General features: G+C 38.0%; 1 protein-coding gene across 2 annotated transcripts in view; it reads left to right on the plus strand.

The window, feature by feature from the left end:
• LOC106945824 (kazrin-like) overlaps positions 1-20,698 on the plus strand; it is a 168,075-nt gene that overhangs the window by 117,611 nt on the left and 29,766 nt on the right. For both annotated transcript variants that reach the window (XM_015029785.1, XM_015029784.1), the window contains exon 5: positions 13,529-13,636. In XM_015029785.1, coding sequence (XP_014885271.1) covers positions 13,529-13,636 — 108 coding nt within the window. The remainder of the gene's footprint in view (positions 1-13,528; positions 13,637-20,698) is intronic.

Genomic DNA, 20,698 nt, shown 5'->3' on the forward strand with positions numbered 1-20,698 from the left:
TGTGCATTAGTATCTAGCTCTCCTGAGTCAATATACTGTATGTTTAACCATTTTCTTTTAAGTTTTTAACCTTTATTTCACAATGAGAAAACCACTGAGATTAAAAATCTCTTTTCCAAGAGAATCCCAAGACTGGCTGCAGATCAATCTCAGCAAAAACTGAAGACATTCACTCTCCTTCATCTTTTTCCACAGTTAGTCATAATACAGTCACAAACTTTGATGCATTTCATATTATAAAACAATATCTAGTCTGAAAAATGTGGCATACAATTTTGTATTCATCCACCAGCCACAGTTCCCGATCCAGTTCCAGATCAAAGCGTTGCTCCCTCTCTTTGCACATCAGGGAGATTTTTGGCAATTCGTCTTTGCAAAATTACTCACCATGAGGTAAACTGGATGGGGAGAGGGTGTGTTAAATGGCTGTAAACACTTTTACTGCAAAAACATAAAATCTTACTTAGTAATTTTGATCTAGTTTCTACTTCATTCAGTAGAAACTATTTAACTTACAACATGGGGAACAATATATCCAGTACTTTGTTTTTTCTTTGTCATTTTTCATCATTAATATCCCATTCTTTGTCAGGTTGCATGATGAGCATCTGATAAAATTAGTCTCAAATTATTGCCACATATTCTCATTTAGATTTAGGTCTGGTCTTTAACTAGGCCATTCTAATACCTGAATATGATTTACATCGCTGTCTCAGGTTGTTTGTGGTGTCTAAAAAGTTTCCTTCATAAATTTCCCTCTGTTTAACTACAATCATCATCCTATAAACTTTAATTTGAGGAATATTTGAAACTCTAAACCTGTTTATAGTTTAATTAAACCTTCCCACTGGCTTTTATTTTCACGGTTGCAGGGAAGCCTGTGGACTTTTAGTTCTAAATAATTGTTTTCTTAATTTCCAGAAAAATTATCCACCTGTTAATTTGAGGTAATTTGCTCACTGCAAAAACACAAAATCTAAAAGTATTTTAATCTAGTTTCTAGAGCAAATATCTTAGTACACTTGAAATGAGTCAAAACTAATTTACACGTAACGTTTGAACAAGATATAGGAACTTGTTTAAAGTCAATAATTCCTCAATGTTGATGAAAAAGTTTTAGTTATAAGTGAAATAATCTGCCATTGGAACAAGATAATTTTTCCTTATTACAACTTTCCCATATTAGAACTTGCAATGCTGGAAAAATGTCTTATTTTCACTTACAATTATTACTTCTTCATCAATATTAAAGAATTATTTACTTGCTGAAAAATTACTTCTAATCTGGTTTTGTCTTATTTAAAGTGTACAAAGATATTTGCAGTAGAAATTATACCAAAAGTAATTGGTCAGAGTTTGTGGTTGCAGTGCTGCCATGGTAGCATTAGTTGCTTTGTTATGTTATACTTCCTGTTGGTTACTGAAGACGATGTAGCGCTGTTTCTGTTTTTCTCCTGCTGTGATGGAAATGGAAGTTTAGTTCATCAAAAGAACAAATTGTTTCATAAAACATCCATTTTTCATGGGGAATTTATCTCCAAGCCAACACAGTTTACGTGTTCATCAGGGGGTTTGTTTGGTTGTTTGTTCTGCATGGATTCACCTGCAGCAAACATGCATGCTTTTGTTCTGCTGGAGAAATATGAACTGCCTGACAACTGGGATTCTAACCCGGATCTGTTCTGTTGCGGCCAAAGCGCGAATAAAAAACAAACATGCCTTCTTTAGATTTGATAGTCATGCATTCTCAGAGATGGATTTCCTGAGTTGAGCTGCCAGTTTTGTTTCGTTATAAACTTTAGCTTAGTTTGAATTCTGTTTGAAGACGGTGTGTTGGCTGATGGAGCTGGAAGCTAATCTCCCAGTTGGGCCGAGCAACATCCAGTCTTCAGTGATTGGTCTCACTTCTATTATTCACACCTTTAACCAGCTCCTCTCTTGGTCAGCAATAAATGATGTTTCGTTAGCTGTTGTGCTGCCGCAGCCACTAGAGATGTGCATGTGTATGTATATATTCTCTGTGTTACACCCACCTCTGACTCGCAGGGCTAACACGTCTTACTCAGCTTTATGAGCGGTGACAGAAAAAAGAGCCCTGCTCTCACTGGAGGCCCTCAAACTTACATCAAGTGCCTAGTCATTCATCTTTTAAATTACCTCAGGAAGTCACTTTTTACACCAGTAGAGCATAAAAACCTGCCTTAACTTTTAGTTTTATGTCCGTTAGTTGCAGATTATCAAAAACCAAAAGTGCCACAGTGTAGCAAATTAATAGTTTGCTTAATAAATATGAATATGTTTGATAATTTGAATAACATTTAAATAAATATGTTAGATAAATTCAATAATACTTTAAGGTCTCATTTTCTCAAATTTGCAATAGATAAATTTTTAATTCATTATCCATCATAAATCATGCATAATTGCACTAGTATTTATGTTATTTCATATTTTCTGCGCTGCAGGCTGATTGGTTTTCCTGAAATGGTAATTATGCCAGTGTGTGTCTATTTTCTCCACCAGTGTTCACTCTGCAGCTTTTGACCAAAAAAAAAACAGTAAAAAGTTTGGATTCCTAGTTTCTTAAGCAGGATTTTCCAGTTTAATCTTCTGTGTTAAAGCCATCCTCATCAGGCTTTACTGGGCCGGTAAAGCCTTCGGGTCGGCTCGGGTGTGTGACGCCCCGCGTTGACCAGCTGGGGCTCAAAGAATCAATCACGATGTTTCATTGACGATGTGTTTGCTAATGAGGGTAAGAAGAAGCTTTTCTGACGCAAGTTAAAGAATTCAGAAAGAAATATTCAGGGAATTCTAGCTGATTTTCTGTTCACTCTGTTAAATACCAGCTAATCCAGCTAAACTTGAGCTCTGCTTTTCAAGAAACACTGTGATGGATTAAACTGCATTTTGTTTAATTCACCAAGAATTACAGAGGCATTTATTATCACAATCCATCGTTTTTACTAGTCGAAACACAATCATAACGAGATGCCTAATTTCTGTTTTTTATTCCTTGCGTCTTTAAGGTTGCCAACTTAAATCTTAATCACTGCACATGGATTGCTTTTCATTAATCTTCGGCCTCCCACCACAAGTTTGGCAGGCTGGTCGCTCTGATTATTCATCAGCCTCAGTGGATCGCACCAGCCAGTAAATCTGATCTGCTCTTCTCCTGTTAATATTGTTCTGAATAATAAACCCTGATAGTTTTTGCTCTCTTGATCCCGGAGGCTGTTTGAGTTGTTGCTGAACAACACATTGCAGCGGAGCCTAATCACTGGGAGATGATGATGTGCTTTTCATTTGAGCATGTGTGTGCAGGTGATTGAAGGGACGCTCTTTCAAGTGTCTGTCAAGCCAGATTGAATGTAAACACAGATTGTGTTGCAGAATGGTTTACTATTATTTGTACATATATATATATATATATACCCTGACAAGTTAATATGATGCAGCTAAATGCACTCGAAGCTTTTTGAAGCTTGGTACAAACTGAATGCGAGACTCAGAAGATCCATAGTTTTTCTTTGCAGAAAAAAAAGTACAGGGATTTTAATCTTCACAAACATCTAATTTGAATTAAATTTTTAATATCATGTTGGTCATATCTGTGATCAGATTTGGCTCTGATTGTAACTGCATGGTTGACATTTTCACAAATTCACCAATTTGACATATTTACACTTATAGAAATAGGAATAATGCTAACATAGGTGGCTGGCCTGAGGTATAAACAAACTTTGTAGCTGTTCAGCATTATTTCTGTTAAAAACAGTTTGAGAAATGTGCTGGATGTGTCTCAGTGAACTGATAACCGTTCTTAGTTGGACAGAGACGTAGTTTGTATGATGAGCTCAGCAGACATGCACTTCCACCAGGATTTGGTTAATTGCTGCTGTCGCAGGTCTGGTGGCCTGCAGAGACTAACATAACATTTATAGCTTGATATAAATATTAGAAAAGTTGATTTTACATATCCTACCTTCAATTTTTAAGGTAGGATATGTTTGATACTGCAGCACTTAAAGGTGCAGTACGTAACTTTTATTTTAAAAAAAAAGATTTTATATACTTATTAAAACTGTCACCATGTCGTGACAGTTTGTTATGAGACAGATCCATCTGCTCCACTTCCTCCATGAGCTAAGAACTGCAGCGCTCCTGACCAAAAACAACCAACCATAGACAGGACTTAGCGCTGACAATCAACCTGATGTACCCCTTGCTAAACGTGCTAATTGTGGAGAAACAACTCGCCGTTATTTATTGGTGGCTATGCTCACTAGCCTTAGCATTCACAACAAGATCTGCTGACAGGGAGAAGCTGTAGACGTAGCAGAGAACAAGGGGGGATGAGCAGCGCTAAAATTTACAGCGCTAAGACCCGCCTCCGAGCTCTGATTGGTTGTTTCTAGTTAGCTCAGGGAGAAGTCAGAGGAGCTAGATTTTTTCACAGATTATCTGTCCCATAATAAATAATATGTAAAAAAATATATATTTTATAAAAGTTACATACTGCAGCTTTACTGCAAAGCGTTTTCTTCCACATATTGGTTTCTAAAACCATCCATCCATCATCTACACCTGCTCATCTTTCGTGGGGCGGGGGCAGCTCTCTCCAGCGGTCACTGGGTGAGAGGCGGGGTGCTTTCTAAAACCACTCTTTCATGTTGCACACCATATAAGAGAAATGCTACAGACATGCAGCCTTCCTCACTGAGAAGCACCGACCGTAGCAGCATGAACCCTGGACACGTTTTTTTCCCTCTCTAACGTTTTCTTTCTCATTGACGTAATGGATGTTTCCTAGTTTGGGTTTTTTCCCCTCATGGTTCCTCGGGGAAGGTAGATGTTGTGCCTTTTAATGGCAGCACAATATCCAGAGGCGATGGATCACAGCAGCCTTGGAGCAGCTTTCCAAACGCGCATTATAAGATGCTGGGAGTATTGATTCCCTGTGACACGGATTATTACAAACACAGATTAATAGACAGTCAGCTTCCAGCTGCAGGCGGGGTAAAATGCTGGAAGAATGACATTTTGCGGCAGCAGTTTTGGATGTTTGAAACTGAATAATAGAGTTGTGACAGTGATATAAAGTGCAGGAGGCTGCTAGGTTTCATGACGTCCCTGAGGAGAAATCTTTGCTGTTTTTTTCTTTTAACATAAAGGTTATGTTGAATACCAAACCAACTTCTCCCAAATGTATTTTTATACTTTCAGAAACGTGTTTTATAGTTTGTGAAGTGCTATTTTCCCACTTACTCAATCTGCTCAGTGACAAAACGGATTAAAATAAATAATTTGGTTTTATAGCTGTAAAAAGTTGTTAGTGACACAGTTGCTGTCTTGTTAGCTGTGGCTGCGCTCCCATGAGTCGGTGCCTGATGATAACGATGCAGGACCTGTAAGCGATCAGGTCAGGGATGGGAAATGTCTCCTGTGAAATATTAAAACGCTGCTTGGTTCAAACGAGCTCGCTCGTTTTTTCCCTCCATAACCAGGACAGAGTTTGAGCCTCAGAGGCCTGGAAACCCAAAAGGCTTCACATCGCTTAGCTTTGTTAATTTATTCAATGTTTTTGTGTCTGTGAAACGCGATTTAAATAGTGTTTCAAATTCCTCTCACATTATGTTGCGTCAGCTTAAATGCATGAGAGGAGGTAATTGAAATTTGAACACTGGTTATTGTTGAGCCGCTGGGGAAATAATTATTGTGCAGAAGAGAAAATAGTTCAAGTCTTCAGGGCTTTTTTAAAAACTGAGTCAATTAAAAATCATTTCAATTAAATCAGTTTAAAACATTTTCTTTTTGTCCATTCTGAATAAGCTCAATTGAAATAAAATTTTATTCTCATTGCATTTAAAAATTGCAATGAAAGTGTTTTTTGTTACTCTACAAAATTTATTTACAGATAACTAGAATGTTTGAAAGCTGATTTCTTCATTTTTGTCTATGTTCAAATGAAATTAAATTCTGTTTTATTTATATGGCACCAATTCACAACAAGTGTCATCTTGAGGCTCTTTACACAAAATATATTGAAACTGATCCTAGTGATCAATCAGTACATTAATACATTAATTATTCAAAGTTGATTAAAAAGTTTCTAAGATTTCATTGACTTGCAAATATTTAAAAGTAACTTTTTACTGCATATTTTCAAAAGTATTCACAATTCTTCTTTTTTTAAATCCCAAACATCGAATTATTTCACTGTAATGTTACACATTAGACCAACACAAATCCACATCATCATGCTGCCACCACTGTGTGTCCCACTGACGGTGTAATCATGTAGTGATTAAGTGAAGCAGAAAACTCAAATTGAAGTCTTATCTGAGTGGATTTCCTTCTTTCTTACATTTGTTGTACAAATGAGACTTCTTGTGGTTTTATTTCCTCGATGGATTTCTTCTTGCTTCTCTTTCAGAAAGACCAGAAATGTTCAAAAGTATTTTCACTGATGTTCTTTGACAAAACTCTAAGGCTTTCACACAACTGGTGGATTCACAGTGAGATTAACAAAGTTACCCTCAGTTGTTATAAAAATGCTGTATATATCAGACACGACTTAAAAGAAATTTTACTTCCGATTTAATGTCTTCTGTTTTGTGTCTCTCTTTGAAAGCTCCTGCTCTTTCTGAAACTCCTCCTTCAGGAAGTCATCACAGTATTCCTTGTCTTTTAAACCTTTAACAACGTTTTTATCACGTTGCAGAAGTAGCTCCGAAACGAGCTCAGCTGATTGCTCACCAGGTGTTTGCTAATTGCTGCTGGCTAGTCTGAAGGAGCTGGGCGGGTCGGGCTGCTCTGTGAGGTGGAAGCTCAGAAGCAGCAGCCCAGAGGAGGAGCTGCGTCTCGAAGGCGGGGCTAGGTCCACTCAGGCGTTTTGCACAGCTGAGTAGTTGCCATGGAGATTAAAGGATTGCTCAAGCATACATGAAAGAGTCAAAGCAACACATGGTTTGCTGGTTTCATGATGTGAAACTCAAAAAACTAAATTTTACATGATGCTGCCCCTTTAAACTACTCACACCTGCATTTCTAAAAGCAATTGATTGTACTAGATTTTATTTAGGAGCGTCTGAGGAAAGAGGGGTTAATACATTTGTGCTTTACCTTCCGATATTAGAGATATCGGCTATTAAGATGAAAAGGTTGAAGCTGCATAAATAAAAGGTTGTGCATGTTTAAAATCATGTTTAATCACAGTGTTGCATTGCAGACTGCGTTCTGTTTTATCTGCACATTACTAAAACCAGAGGATATGCAGAGGTCTCTTATATAGGCTGCTGTCTTCTTCCCGTCTGCTCCCATATGTGCCGCCTGGTTCCCCCGGGTCAGCGGCAGCGTTGTGTTTCATTACTGCTCAGACGGCTCTGGGCTGTTTCCACACACCGGCTCTTCTGCATATTCTCTTAAATAAGAAGTAAGACTTTTCCCTGGTGGTGCTGCAGAAGCTTGTTGTCTTTTTTCTCTTCTTCTGACATTTACTCAGGTGTTTTTTTCTTCTTCTTTTTCTTTATGAATTTTATTTTTAGCGACAACAGTATTTACCTGATTTGTTGTCAAGTTTTTATTTTCATCATCTTCTGGACTTCCTTAGACTACCAGTCACTTTTTTTATTGTTTTCTTTAGCAAGTGAACAAATAAAAACAGTCATCAGCAACACCAAAAAGGACATTTATATTTCTCTGTGGCGTTTAACTTTTTTTAAACACACAAATTGATCAGATTAAACCTTTAGGGCAACACTACCAAATATTTCCTGTATTTATTTGTGTATTTGTTGAAGACCTCTCTACATCTCAGACAAAATCTTTAATATCAATAAAATGTAGCACAAATATTAATACTAACATTTATACTTATAAATATTTTGACAAATTACTCTCAACTGAAATTAAATGTCATAACTCATAATTCAAATATCTTCAGACGTTGTGGGCAGGAAGCTTTTCCAGTAGCAGTCAGTCTTGCAGCAAATCTAAAAAAGCTTCTGACTGAAGACTTTTACTGCATAACAGTCCAATGACTGTCAAACAGTTTAATTTCCAGGCAGCAGTTTACGGGAAGCACTGCTACTCCACCTCATTTGCTTTTGCTGCTCATCAGGGATTTTGGGGTCAAAATTCAGGTATTATTATTGGTCAGCTTCTCCCAACAGTGCCTTGTTGCCATGGTTACGCATCGATACAATTGTCCGAAAGTAAAAGAGTAAGAGCAAAAATCCTCCAAACTGCACAGTACTTAAAACCAGAAGGAGAAATCGTCCGAACATCGTAAAAAGCTCAAAAACAAATTCAACAAAAGTTGAGAAAAAGAACAAATCAGAAATAAGACAACAGATTCACTCCACCATGAGTGGTACAATCACAGAGAACCTGTAAGAAATGTGAATAAATGTTTTTGTTTTTGGCTCAGCTTAGTTTTAAAATATTTTATTTCTTGAACCCGAGACGTTTATGTCTGATACATCTTCACCAATCCGCCTGTAGACGAGGCGTTATTTCCATAAAACCAATCAAAATGTTTTTCAGACCGGGTTTAAGGAGTCGCTCACTTTTTCTGATTAGAGCTGAAAACACAACCATTTACCAAAAACAGCTTCATAACAGAGCATCTGCATCTTCAGTCTCTGCGCGTTATTCAAGTGTTTTGAAAACCTCTTACTGTCTAATGAGGTCATGAACAAGATGGAGCCTGCAGAGGAGGAAACTTACAGGAAGATGCAGAACATAATGGAGCAGAAAATCTGCTCCGAACCTCTTTGATTTGCAGGTTTTTTTCTGTTGGTTGAATTATGCAGGAAGGACATTTGTCACATTTCAACAATGGAAAAGCTACAAATAAAACAATAACAAGGCCTGAATTTCTGTTGTTGTTTTATGGCTCTGAAAAGACATAGCAGGTTGCTTCAGTAAATAATTCCTTAAAGGTTTTAGCAGATTATTTCGCTTATTATTGTTTTAATTTAAATAATCTGCCAGAAACACCAGCTGTTTTTCGTCTATATTAAGGATTTATTTACTTAAAAACAAGTTTCTATATCTTGCTGGAAAGTCACTTGTAAATTAGTTTTGTCTTATTTCAAGTGAACTAAGATATTTGGACTAGAAACTAAAACTACTTGGTAATATGTTGTTTTTGCAGTGCACAGCTTGTTGTTGCAGACTGATCATAGATTTTAAAACTCTGTGTCGTCATGGTGACCGATTGTTCATGTCAGTCCGACACCTGAATAACTCTGCTTACTTCCTTTTGATATCAAATCAGTGCCGCTACGTTAAGCTCCCTACAGGTGACGATGCTCCTCCTTAATCTTTTGGACATGATCCCTAACTGGAGGTCAAAGGTCAGGAAAGTAGATGATCCTTTAAATCAAGAGTGTTGCCCTTCCTGTCTGCTTTGTCTCCCTGCTGCCTCCCTTTTCCTGATTCTCAACCACGACTTTGGACATAGAAGAGCTGCTTGGAAATTTAATTCAGTTCAAAAATGCTTTATTTATCCCAAAGGGAAATTAAATACCATTGCATGGAAAAAATACCAGCCAGGTCATGATCAGGTTGAGGGGGTTTGGTGTGTTGCTAAACAGGAAACGCATCAGGGCAGAGTCTGCGAACAATTTTCTTTCTGCAAACCCAAAACAAAACCCACTTCAAAGTAAACTGGATGACGAAATAGTGTGTATTTGTGTCCCAAGTATTTGCTGCTTATGTGACTCAGAAATTCTCCTTCGCCTGCTGTTCAAGCTGGCAAAGCGCAGTGATAAAAAGCACCGATTTATAATTGTAGCTCTGATATATGTGGGTTACATCTTCATCATTTAATGCCCAGTACACAAGTAAGAAACTTTTTTTCTTCAGTAAAAAGTTAACATTAATTTTTGATGTGCAGTGACCAGAAATGCATGAATCTTCTTCTGTGATAAAAGTTTAACAAAAGACAGCATGGCTTCTTATGAACTTATTTAATCCACAGCTTGACTTTGAGATATTCCCATTTGATTGCAAAACAGCTTCAAGCCTCGTGCGTCTACTCGTCTGGCATGTCATGCAAAGAGAGAGCGAGCGTTAACTTTCAGCTTCAGAGGACTCGAGAGCTTTACTGAACACAGCCGAAAGTGTTCTTTTTATTCTTTCACAAACACTGGCTGGAAAAAAGAAAATCTCTGCAATCAGTGACTTTGACTGTGCCCTTATTCGTCATTTCATTACCACATATGCCAACTGTTGGCCTCATGATGGAAAGCTAAATGTCTTCTGAAAGGGACATTGTGGAGAGCAAATGGATAAAGAAAGTAAAACTTACAGTACTCTGCATTCAGCACTGTTTGGCCTCATTATAACCCCGAAATTCTCACTTTTCAGGTCCAACCAGGCAGAAGTCATTTGATTTGATTCATTGGTTTCTTCTCTGCAGCCCACTTACTGCAGCAGACACGCTGTCGGGTGTTTCCCTGTGAAACACAATGAACTGCAGCTAATCATGAGCTCCTCTGAGGTCAGAAAATCCTCCCACAAAAACATTCATGTCAGGAAAAGTTTTACTTTGCACATTTTGACAAATTGGAGAAGACGTGCATCTAAATGTGAAGATATTTAATGACTGCAAGTAATAATTTATTTACTGGAATATTTGTTTTTAACCTCAGTAAGAGATAAAACTTTGAAATCTGTAGCTTTTATTTTAAAATACCTTTTTATATTTTGTATGTTATGAGACACAATCTGTGAAAATATTGAGCTGCCCTAGAAACAACCAATCAGAGCCAGAAGGCGGGTCTTAGCGTTGTCAATCAGAATCTGGTGTGGCACTGCTCATTCTCCCTCTCGTTCTCCAGAGGTGGGTTTTGTATGAGATGCATAAAAACTGTATCTCATGTAAGAATAGCACAACTTCTACATATTTTTACTCAAGTAAAAGTAAAATGTAGCTGTCCAAGAAATTACTCGAGTACAAAAATATTTGGTAGAGTCTACATTTAATATTTAAAAGTTACTTAATATAAAGTTAAGTGGAAATTTAGGTATTTTAAACATCAAAAAGAAAATAATTCATATAAATAACACAATTAATTAGTAAATAAAGTCATACTGTCATGATGGGTCTGATACTCTTTGCCCACATGCAGAAACACCCGCGGAGAGGCTAGTGAAAAGTCCAAAGGTTTATTAAACACAAAACTCAGTTAAACAGATTTGTCAGGTCCTCCTCCACGGCAAAGGGATCCGGGTGCTACCGCTCACTGTATGAGAAGGAGATGATGAGTCTTGGGTGATGACAGGTGTACGGCTCAGGAATAATGAATCAGGTGATCTTACTTTAGGTGGTGTAGATTTGGATAGGAACGGGTAAGTCAGGCATCAGGCGGTGGATATTCTGAGAGAGTTGGAGGGCGGAACAGGTAATCCCAGACAGCACGGATATCCTGGAGGTGGGAAACTCGAGATCTCCTGGTAAACTCTGAAGGCGTCCTGGAAAAAGGATCACAGAGGTTAGTTAGGTCGCTAGATTACTCGAAGGAACAACTATGAAACTCAGCGTGACTTCTGAGGGCTCGGTGTACCAGTCAAGGCAAACACTCTGGCGAAGACGTGCTGGCAGCCAGCTGCTTATATACACCTCCAGGAGAAGGCAATTCCCTACAGGTGCGTCTGATTAGGACCTGCGGGCATGCCTCCAGGAACCTGCTGTCATCTGGCGCCCTCTGGTGGATGATCTGTAAAGGAAAATGGCGGACCCACCAGCCTGGTACCTAACACATACAAAACCTCAAATCAATTTGTTTCATTGTAAGACTTAAACAGAAACTGTATCTAGTGAATTTCTGGTCAAAACAAGTTTCTTCTTCATTCAGTGAAGTTACTCAAGTAAAGGTAAAAAGCAGCATGGTAAAAATACTCCTAAGTAATTTTTTTCTAAAAATGTACTAAAGTTAATGTAACTGAGTAAATGTACCCAGTTGCGACCCAGAGCTGTATTCCTCTCTGCTACGCTGCAGCTAGCATAGCATGTTTGTTTTTTTTTTCCAGTCAATAACGATGACACATAATGCTGCGGCTGGTTAGCATGATGGTGGATAAACGGTCTTCTTGTAACCATGCTTATAACAGTAAGTCGTTTCTCCACCATTAGCAGCTAGCGCTAAGCCCGCCTCCCGGCTCTGATTGGTTGTTTTTGGTCGGAAGTGATGCGTTTCTTCAGGCATTGATAAACTCTCAAGAAGCAGGACATCGATCTTTTTCACAGGTTATCTGTCTCATATGAAACTGTCTCGACATGGTGACAATTTTAACAAATATGTAAAATTATATATTCTTTTAAATATTGCAGTTTTAAGAGGTGAGCTGTTCCTCCCTTTGAGTTTGTCTCGCTGCGCTCTGCTTCCCCCTCCACGACCCGCTCATTATTGACGGCGCTCAGCGAAGTAGTCTCAGAGCAGCCGAGTGTGAGCCGGCCTGCCGCCCAATCTCCATATTAAGGACCAAAGGAAAGGTCAGCCTGGCCCCGTCTAAACAGTTATTGACAGGTCAGGAGTGATGCTGCGGGGCGAGAGGGGAGGAACGGTCAGTAACGCCGATAATTACCATACAGCTGTGAAACGGACACGCTGGAGCGTGAACGGACGGTGGGAAATGTTATGCAGGGAGCAGCTGAGGGCTTAATGCAGCGATAAAGGAAAGAGCAGCTACTGTGGAAAAGATTAAATGTAAAACTTTGTGGATTTTAGTGGCATATTTTATGTGTTTATTATGCAGAGAACTTCAGCCAAGTGAAATAGTTTTACCTGCAGAGTTTGGTGGAAAGAACGAGTGAGACAAAATGTGAGCTCAGCTTTATCTGCTCTGCAGAATATTAAACATATCATCAGGAAAGAAAACATTAATTCATACACTTAAAAGTCAACCAGTTTCTGTCTTTTAGACAACTTCAAATCTGTGATGTTATTCACAGAAAATATATTAATCTGTGGAAATAGCAGCAAAAACACAGAATATTGCCAAGTGTTTTTGGTGTAGTTTTTATGTAAATATCTTAGTAAATTTGAAATAAGACAAAACCAAATTGCAAGTAACTTTTCAGCAGGATGTAGGAGATAGCTTTAAGTCAACATTTCCTTAATATTGATGAATGAATTCCAGTTTGACTGGCAGATTATTTCATTTATTACATGGGAAAATGTCTTATTTTAACTGAAATAATCTCCCAGCGGAAATAGAAATTTTTAAAATCAATAGAAAGGCATTATTCACTTGAAATGAGTTCTTGCTGTAAAGCTACTTAATTTTTTTTTTTTTACATATTCTTGTTTAATAAAATCCTCTAAGTTGTTTGTTTTATAATAATCCCAACATAAAACAACAAATATTAAGTTAAATCATTAGAAGGTAAAAATAAATGACTCGTATTCATGCACAAGAGGACGACTCCTGTGCAAATATCATCAGATTTTTATGCAAAGAAGAAGTCCAGATATAATTTTAAACATTTCTTATAAAACTTGCATTCGTATCTCTGCAGATCCGTCGGTGCATCACAGGCAGAAGACGGTGGTGACGGACATGTGCTACCCGACAGAGATATCCAGCCTGATGGACTTTGGCACTGCAGACTGCTCGCTAGGCAAAGGTACATTGTTGCTCCAAATTACAAGGCGTTGCCGTGGTGACAGCAGGAAGTGAGCACGGTGATTTATCCTGGCAGTTAAAAGGACGCCGAGCTGTCAGCTCGGCTCGGGGGGTGAACTCCGGAGCGAAAGGCCTTCGCAGGCGAGAACAATCAGATAACAACACTTGGTGTCTGGCCATGAGGGCCCTTAGCATTCACCGCAGGCCCGGATTTATCTCAGCCCAGTGCCTAATCTGCTCTGTCACCTATTTCGCAGTGTCATATTGATCACCAGACGTCCACAGAGGGGAGTTTTGCTTTGCAGATCGGCGTGGAGTTCACTGAAATGCATCATTCTCCAGTTTTATCGTAATGGGCCGTTAGAGCGTCGCAGCAAGATCGCTTATCTTCCACAATTACCGGGAGAAATGCCGTGTTTTATGAGGAGTGAAGCTCAAGATGATGATGGCCTCTTTTCATTTCGTCTGCTGCAGTAATCGTCCCACCAGTATGCAACCACTTCACTAAAGTATTGATCACAAATCACTACTTCTGTTTGTTACGTAATCTTTAAGCTGCGCGTCCATTTCTTCTTCTCAACACAAAAACTCTCATTGTTAGTTGAAGAGCTTGAAATGCTTTTCCCTGCAAGAAATAGACAAAGATAGGCCAAGTTTATACTTAACGCCATTTTGATTATTTTATTTATTGAGGAAAAAATAGCCTGAATCTTACATGACTCATTAAGTCACTTTTACTATCCTCGTCTTTACGATCCACAAGACTTTTGTGAAAACATTTTGTGGGCCGATGAGACAAAGAGGAACTTTTTAGAAAGTTTGCATCTCCTTAAAACTAGAGAAACACTAACATTGTCATAAAATAAACCAAAACACCCCGGAAAGTTCATGTCTGAATAGCTGAAATAATAAAATAACCAAAACCTAGAGTGGCCTAGTCAAACTCTGGGATCAAACTGAGATGCTCTGGAAAAGTCCCCAATACACTGTTAATGATTGAAAACCTCCCAGTTTGAATGAATTAAACTGATAAAAAATTAATTAATGTGTCCACATCAGTACAAAACAGTCCTTATCATTTATGACAAACACTTGATGGACTTTCCTGGAGGTGTGACAGCAAGCTTGGCTTGAAAAGCTTTAAATGACGTCATTATTTGACATCTGATTTTTGTGTTTACTCAGGTTATCTTTATACGATATAAATATTTGTTTAATGCAAGTGGAGCGAAAAGTGGGTTCAGTGTCCGGCAAAAAATAGCTCGTCCATCATATTTTAAGAGACAAGTTCTTGCAAACCGGATTTATCCACTAGAAGAAACTCTAAAATTTACTTTTAATCTCATTTGGTGACATCGCAAGTCACACAGCGAACCTCAAACTTTTATAGCCTGATGTTCCTGCACAGGTTTTTACATCAGTTTTCAACTAAACTGAACCCGTATGTAACTTCTTGAGGTCTTTAGTCTGAACTGAATTCATTTCTGTGCCACAGGACAGAAAGACGAGCGTCTTATTATTTCCACACTGCAAAAACACAAAGTATTACCAAGTACTTGTGGTCTGGTTTCTAGTGCAAATACCTGAGTACACATGAAGTAAAACAAAACTAACTTAGTAACTTTCAGCCAGATGTAGGAACTTGTTTTAAGTCAATAATTCATCAGTTTTTATAAAAATGTTCAAGTTTCACGGACAGATTATTTCATTTATAACACTGGAAAATGAGTGAAATAATCTGAAATGGGATTAGAACTTTTTTCATCAATATCAAGGAATTATTTACTTAAAATAAGCTCCTATATCTTGCTGAAAATTTGCTTGTGAGTTAGTTCTGTCTTATTCCAAAACTAGAGAAAAAATACTTGGTGATATTTTTTTTTTTTTTTGCAAAGCAGGGTTAGATGTGACCCTAAAAACTAATTCTCGCTCTCCATGGCCTCCTTTTTCACCTGATTCCCCGTCTCTAACCCTGCTTGTATCTTAATGCCGCTCTCTATCAACACGCTGCAGCAGTGTTAATGCAGAGCTGCAGGTCAGCTGTGTGCCAATGATAGAGAGGAGCGCAGCGCAGAAGAAGACCGTTTTTTCAGGCTTTAAATATGAGCAAAGCAAATGAATGACACAGAGACACAGGGAGCTGAGCAGAAGCGTAAGGACACTGAGGAGTAGAAAATTTCAAACTGAGGAGGCGTCAGGATAAAAGCAGGACTGTGGAAAGGATTCAGCGTAGCTTAGAGGTCAGCTGCAGCTTGACGTTAAACATTCAAACAGCAACATTGGTCAAAAATGCCTCATTATGTGAACTGTTGCAACCAAACAGTTAAAGTTCTTAAAAACAGAGAGCAAGACATTCTGTGTAGATGATTTGTGTTAGTTTTATGTGTTCTGTATTTCATATTTTACTTGCAAGGGTTGTGAAATATTCTTTTTATTGGTAATCCCACAAAATAATAATGTAATAAAAATAATGACAAGTTTTATTGGTAAGACATTTTCATAATACTGGAAACATGTTGGTATGTGAATTCGATTTTATATTGCAAGAAGTCAAAGTGGAGCCAAAACCTTTTAAAAGATATATTAGTCTTAAATTAAATGGTACAAATACTGCTAAAAATGCAAGCTGGATCAATAATGATAAATATTGTGATAGACATATGTGTCTGATAGGATATTCAAAAATTTCACTGAGCTCTGACCCAGAACCGCATAGCATTCTGGGAAATGTAGGCAAAGGAGAGGCTTTAGCTACTCAACTTACAGCCAGCTAAGCAAGGTTGGTGGAATCGACTAACTCGCTCAGTCTTTGGTTACCTAGCAATTTGCTCACTCTTTGGTTACCTAGCAACTCGCTCATTCTTTGGTTACCTAGCAACAACCTGTTGAGTAACTGGCGCAGCAGCAGCAGCTTAAAGATTTTCCACTGTGCCTTATAGCTGCTTTAAAAAAAACAAAAAAAAAACGACACGGAGTGGAAACTGGAAGTATTTCAGATATTTTAAACAACAAACTAATGAATAATAATTGTCAATATTGACTGATATAAAACGCTTTTTCATGATACTTTTTCAACCCCAACTTCAGACTATCTTTAGGAGGAATAAATTATAATCTAGATTTTGCCACGTAAAAATGGTTTGTATGTGCAGTGTTGGAAAAATGTTGTGTTTTTATTCGTGGAGTCATAAGGAATAATTTGAGCAGGAACTGTAGCAATGTCCACATACAACACAGTTTAACCAGAGGCTTTGTGTTGCCTTTATAGAATAAAAATATGTTTGAAATTAATTCAGAAAAACTGTAGACTGATAGAGAAGAGGCGAGGTAATAAGTGTACTCTTCCTCCCACTGATTTACTAACTAACTAAATCGACATACCTGGAGCTCGATTATATTTATGTTGTTGTTTTAAGTGTTGTGTTTTACATTAAAACCTTTTTACTTTTACTTTTTCTCTATTTTTAACCCAAAATACATTTTTAAATTGAGCTGAATTAAAGCTTATGAAGAAGACATAAATTTTATTCATTGTGACAGTTTTACACAACCAAATTATAATTGACTTAAATAAAAGCAGAGAGACTTGTCAAAGTGGAAGTTGATTCATTGTTCAGTTTTCACAGACAGACTAAAAGTCGATGTAAATTTGGTCTAAACCAAACGAAAGACATTACAATGCCAGAGAAGTTCTTTATCGATTTTCTCGTTCCAGATGGTATTTATGAACCGTTTTCCTCGATAAACCGTGAGAGACAATGTTGAATGTTTTGTCACTTATTTACAACAACAAAACAATGAACATTTGTTCTGATCAGGTGAAGAAAGTTTAACTTTTTTATTTCAAGAAACAACAAAAGATCCAAATGTTCTATAACTTTATCATCTAAGTCATTAAATTGTAAATATTCTGTGCTGAATATGATAAGTTCAGTGCATCAGCAGCAGAGCTTCTGTTGCAACACTTTGTCTGGCAGTGATCCTGGAGCAGTCAGAGTGATTGGCAGATGCATTGCCTCATGCGACAACTATTTGGTTAGATCACATCTGATCTTTGAGTGAAGCTAAACATGTAGCAGCAGAAGTGATACTATTGCTGTAAACACCTGACAAGTCCACAAATATAAAGGATTTAACCAAAACTACTCCATGCACACGATTCTTCCCCGTTAGTATTCCAGCTGCGTCGCTCAAGTGCTTATAAACCCGAAACTCTGTTATGAGTTTTTATCTAGCTGTACCCTGCAGGCTGAATTAATTTTGCTTAAAACCACCTGCCTTTCCCTGCCTGCGGCAGAAAGAGGTGAAACGGCAGAGGAATAAGCTTATTTACTCTGTCCGCTCACATCCCGGCGCTCCTCTGACACGACACGGACTGACCTCAGTCAGCAACAAGCGGCAAAGCAATCAAACGCCCGCAGGGTTTAAGATAACACAGAAAGTCCATATTAATAAACACATCTCTGTGTGCAGACAGAGCTGAGGCGATTTGTTCTAAAGCAGGAGCTGCACATACATCTTTATCCGTACGGAGCTGTGAAAACGTATTTACCCGCGTAAGGACGTCTTTAGGTTTTGTGTTTTTGTCACACTGGTAACAAGATCAGGACTGTACTTGAAATCAGCCATAGATGGTCTGAATAAATACACAATGCAGTTTCAAATGAAGATTTCAGCTAATAAGAGGGAAAAGGCTATTCGAGCCAAACTGCCTCTAGAAGGGAATGTGATCTGAGTTTTACTAAATGGTTTCAGTTTAATTAAAGACTGAGTGATGAATCAGTTTTATTATTTAATAAAATCTTTGTTTTGTTTAAGATTTAATTTTTGGAATATCTGGATTTTTTTTTCCATCACTGGCTTTCCGTACGTCCAAGGCGGCCATCTTGCTTGACGGGCGTTATTTACAGCTTCTATTTATTTGGACTTTGAGTTGTTTTGTAATTTTTAATTGAAAATAAAGTCATTACAAGAACATAGTTGTTTAGTACAAGAATAAAGTTTTAATATTTGGAGATTGAAGTAATAATTTTATGAAAACTCCACTACAAAAAAATAACAACTTAATTATTCAAGCTTCTCATTAAAACGACTTTTTTTTCTTGTAATTTTAAGACTTTCTTCTAGTAAAATTATCTTTATTCTGCTAATATTATGACAATATTCTTGTAATTAAACAAAAAAATATTGTAATCTGAATTGTAGAATATTTGAAATAAAATCCACTTTTTGGAAAAAAATAAAAGAAATGGATTGAAATTGTAAATTGAATCTAGTATGGAGAAAATCTGAAATTTTATTTTCAAGATAAACACAAATGGCTTGTTCATGCTACACCAGGTCAAACTAATTTGTGTCCAGACTTTGACTAGGACACTTCCAAACCTCCTTTCAGTTCCATTGTTGTCCTAATACATACATTTCAGGATTTTCTAGCCAGAGGAAAGCAGGATTACAGCAGGTTGGTCAGGTCTTGAAGCAGCAACTCATTTTCTATTCAGGTATTCAGGTCACAAACTTCCTGTCAAAGTTTCGCTGCTTTCAATTTGTAATTCTTAAAAAACTATTTTTGCATGTTTTCACATTGGTGTTGTGAAACATCATATAGATGTTTCACAACATATTGTTGTGAAACATCAATATGATGTTTCACATACAAATGAAAAACTGATTTTATTTGACTGATAACATATAAGCATACAACTTTTAACTCTTAATATTCAGTTTAAGATCTTCTGGTCCACTTTAAATGCTTACGGTGGACCAGATGTGGCCCTCAGGCCTTGAGTTCGACACCTGTGATGTAGAGGGTGTGAATATATAAAACTTATTTTTTCATCTAGTAATGTTATCTCTATTTATGCAGTTATATGAAACACTTAAGTAAAAACATTTTTTCTCAACATTGTACAAAAGTTACATTTTAAAAACATCCAGTTTGACTTCCTGTAGCTTCTGGCCAGAGTTCCCATTTAAAAATCAGGGATGTCTTGATGTAAACATCAGATTCAGAGAGGCGAGCGGGTTTGGAGTGGGTTTTATTCTTCTTGGCAGAGATTTCCTCCGTTTGCTGCATTGTGGGTCAGCCGTCAGGTGGAGTGCGAGCTCCACACCTGGTTCTCTACCTGAGCCCTCAGGTGTGCTTCGGGTTCCTTCCCCCCCCTTTATTCATGGGGGCCAGATGGAAACCTCAGGCGGGCGTGGGCGAGTCTCGTCCTGGCTACTTCTGGGTGTGTCCAGGGAGAGACAGAAGAGCCACTAAGAGACAAAAACATAAAAGAGAGCGAGTCGGTGAGGTGACGACTTCCTGGTTACCTGTGTGGGAGGAGCTTGATGGAGCTGAGCTGGGAGCGGCCGGCTGCAGTGGAGCAGTGTGAGGTTTGAATGGTGAGCGCTCCGCTCTGTGCCTGCATGTCTGCGTGTTTCCCTTCGTTCTTTCTGTTTTTTCACCTGATATGAGAGCTGACACCACAGCTGACAGTGGAGTCAAACGGAGCCGGAGCCGGGGAGGACATGAGGTCCGACAAGGAGGAGGGGAAGGCCGGTGAGTTCATGTTTGAAAGGCAGGGAAATCTGGCTGAAGAAACAGGTTGCTGCTGTGTGTGTGTATTGGGTTTATCTGCTTGAGGTGCTTATCTGTGTATTATGTAACAGGAACGTGAAGAATTATTCAGTTGAGAAACTCCATGTGAGTCAGGATTTGTGACTAACCTCATAAAATACGTCCGCCTCTATTGTGTGAAGAGGTGGAGATTACATTTTCTCCCAATGGACTCATCCATTAGGAACATGTTGTTGCTCCTCCTCAACGAGAAACTTGCACTCAATAACTTAGTTACTTTATCGGATACATGACTGATCAATCTTCTGTGCCAGCAGAACATCTGCCTGCTGTTTCTACACAGATTAAATGAGAGATTTTCCAATTTTGACATTTAAATTGAGTACTTTTGCTGAGGTATAAATATTTTGAGTACTTTTTGACATTTTTCAACTGAAGAGGTTTTATTGTTGGTGTGATTCTCTGCTGGATGTTTTGTAAACAAATCAAAATCTCTCAGTC

The sequence above is a fragment of the Poecilia latipinna genome, unplaced genomic scaffold (genome assembly GCF_001443285.1).
Source record: "Poecilia latipinna isolate Pla-1442-1.1 unplaced genomic scaffold, P_latipinna-1.0 Scaffold162, whole genome shotgun sequence".
Classification (NCBI taxonomy): Eukaryota; Metazoa; Chordata; class Actinopteri; order Cyprinodontiformes; family Poeciliidae; genus Poecilia; species Poecilia latipinna.